Source organism: Hipposideros armiger, unplaced genomic scaffold (genome assembly GCF_001890085.2).
Source record: "Hipposideros armiger isolate ML-2016 unplaced genomic scaffold, ASM189008v1 scaffold_66, whole genome shotgun sequence".
NCBI classification, from domain to species: domain Eukaryota; kingdom Metazoa; phylum Chordata; class Mammalia; order Chiroptera; family Hipposideridae; genus Hipposideros; species Hipposideros armiger.
Genome location: NW_017731416.1, coordinates 1,430,525 through 1,433,088, shown reverse-complemented (window position 1 = coordinate 1,433,088; position 2,564 = coordinate 1,430,525). Strand labels below are relative to the sequence as shown.

General features: G+C 38.6%; 1 protein-coding gene across 2 annotated transcripts in view; it reads left to right on the top strand.

Annotated features, from left to right (window-relative positions):
- The window catches only part of TXNDC15 (thioredoxin domain containing 15), a 15,594-nt gene extending 13,538 nt beyond the window's left edge, over positions 1 to 2,056 (top strand). For both annotated transcript variants that reach the window (XM_019642138.1, XM_019642139.1), the window contains exon 5: positions 360 to 2,056. In XM_019642138.1, coding sequence (XP_019497683.1) covers positions 360 to 556 — 197 coding nt within the window. In that variant the 3' untranslated portion in view covers positions 557 to 2,056. The remainder of the gene's footprint in view (positions 1 to 359) is intronic.
- Positions 2,057 to 2,564: the final 508 nt, after the last annotated feature.

The following is a 2,564-nucleotide window of genomic DNA, read 5'->3' as shown; positions in this document are numbered from 1 at the left end:
AGTACTTAACCTGTGAAAACATCCTATAGACTCCTGAGAGTAGCTTTACTGGCTACTTACTGAACTTTGGTCCCAAAAGAGAACAAAAGACAACTCGTATAGTGCACTAAGACCCCTCTGATGAATTCAAAGAAATTCTAGTGTTTTAGCTTTGAATAGTGCATGGATTCCTGTTCCTTTGATGTAGTGGGGAGAAAGGCAAATTACAAATTATACTGACAGGTAAGTGAAACCCATCCCAGCTATGTTAGCAGGGGTGTTAAGACTGCATGTCAGTTTACATACAATGCAAAATACTTCAGAAAGACCTGTAGCGGTGTGTTTTCTATCTGAATTGAAACAATTGATTTCTCTTTCAGGTATAGAAGCCAAGAAAAATGTGGTGGTAACTCAAGCTGACCAAATAGGCCCTCTTCCCAGCACTTTGATAAAAAGTGTGGACTGGCTGCTTGTATTTTCTTTATTCTTTTTAATTAGTTTTGTTATGTATGCTACCATTCGAACTGAGAGTATTCGGTGGCTAATTCCAGGACAAGAGCAGGAGCATGCGGAGTAGGATGGACTGAAAGAATCTGGAAAGAAGAATTTCAGTCCTTCATTTTGGAAATTAATGCTGCACTTTCATTTTCTCCAGTGAAATATTGATTTACAACTTCAGTCAGATTAAAAGAATCATGTGCATTTTTTGGGACTGTGGAACATGTAAAAAAATTATAAATTGGTGTTTTAACTAGTGTTGCAATAAGCAAATGCAAAAATATTCAATAGACTTCACCATTCTTGTTTTTACTACTTGAACATAATCCAGTATTTTAAGGGAGTAATCCAGTTTGAAATGTGAAGATGTATTCTGGTGGAATAGTGAGTAGAATGGCAGTATGCTTACTGTATAGAAGGCAGAAATAAGAATTTCAGATAGTTTTAGAAAACTCTTGATTCCTTATATATAAGAAAGTTGGTTTTCTATTCATTTGCAGTTTCTCACAGTCTATAAGTAGGAAAGTGTTGTGGGAAGAATAAATAGAATAATAAGTGTGACCTTACAAGTAGCAACTGATGGGAAAATAAAAGTAAAATATTGGGTTGTCGGAAAAGTCATGAATGCATTTTTGCAATGAAAAACAGAAAAAATACATCATGACTTTTCCGACAACTCAATACCTTGGTGCTTTGATAAATCACTGAAAGAATTTTAAATTAAGAAGTTGTTTCTGGGTAAGGCAGATGTTAGGAGAAAATAAATATTATAACTAAAGCTTCTTTATTATCAGTTCTATGATAAAGTATAACTTAAATTTTAGTGTTATCTAACCAGCATGCATTAATTGAACCTTAAAATGTTCCTAGCACTGTGCTAGGTTTAGTGAGAGCCAAAAGAAATATAAAATGCTGTTCTTGCCCACAGGTTGATTTTCGTCTAGTTTTAGAACACATGTAGAAAAGACACAACGTGTAATTTATATAAATGTTTTTGAAAAGCTCTTTCTAAAAGATCCCTTAAATTCAGATTGGCACTACTGCTTGGTATCCTTATTTTACAGAAGAGTAAATGGGCCCCAAATAACTTGCTCTTGGTCATGCTGCTTCTAGTGGTGGGACCCAGCGTCAGACCTAAGCATATGTGGGGACAGTACCCTGCCTTGCCTCTATGCCATGGCCTAAGCGACCATGGTATGTGTTTTCCTCTAGTCTTTCTCTTATGAGTTTCCCATAGTTGTAGTCATGACATAGCTATAATTTAGCACCTTGTGTATGGTGGGGTTATTTTGCTTAACAAATGATAGTTCACTGTTGGTATTTTCCTAACCATGGCTACATAATAGGCCTTTGAGTAGATTCAGCATTACTTAGGTGTCTTCTTTTGCTGGATTTATAATTGTATATAGTCTCATTTCCTTGGGGGAAGATTCCCAGAGTGGGAGTTATCCTATTAAAGACATAGGAATTGTCATGCCTTTCTGATATGTAATGGGGCCCTACTCTAGTCTGGGTGTGTGTGAAAGGCTCCTAGGATGACCAACAGATCCATGGCTTTGCTTCTAATACCTAGCTGAGACAAGCTACATAGGGTTCCCCCGGGGGAGGTTCAAGTATAGAAAGGGTCAGCAGGAAGCATTGGTGTTGAGGGAAAGCTCTGGATGGGACAAAGTTTTTACACAGAAAGAGACAGCCAGATCAGCATCAGCCCCACATCGCTAGTGGATGCGCCCAGCAGCCATCTGCCTACCATTGCATGGCCCTGTATGCCGCAGCAGAGCCCCCTCCCGCCAAAGGAGTCTGAAATACTGAAAGCTGGAGGCATGTCCCAGGCCACTGACATAGGAGGTCAGACAGTTAATTTTGCAAGTTGCAAACTTGTTGCAATGATGTTGCTAACCTTTTTTGATATCAGAGGGATTATTCACTATGAATTTGTAACAACAGGACAATTAACCAAGTTTACTATTTGGAAGTGCTGAAAAGGCTGCGTCAAAAAGTTAGACGACCTGAACTTTTTGCCAACAATTCATGGCTCTTGCATGATGACAGTGCACCAGCTCACAGGGCACTGTCTGTGAGGGAGT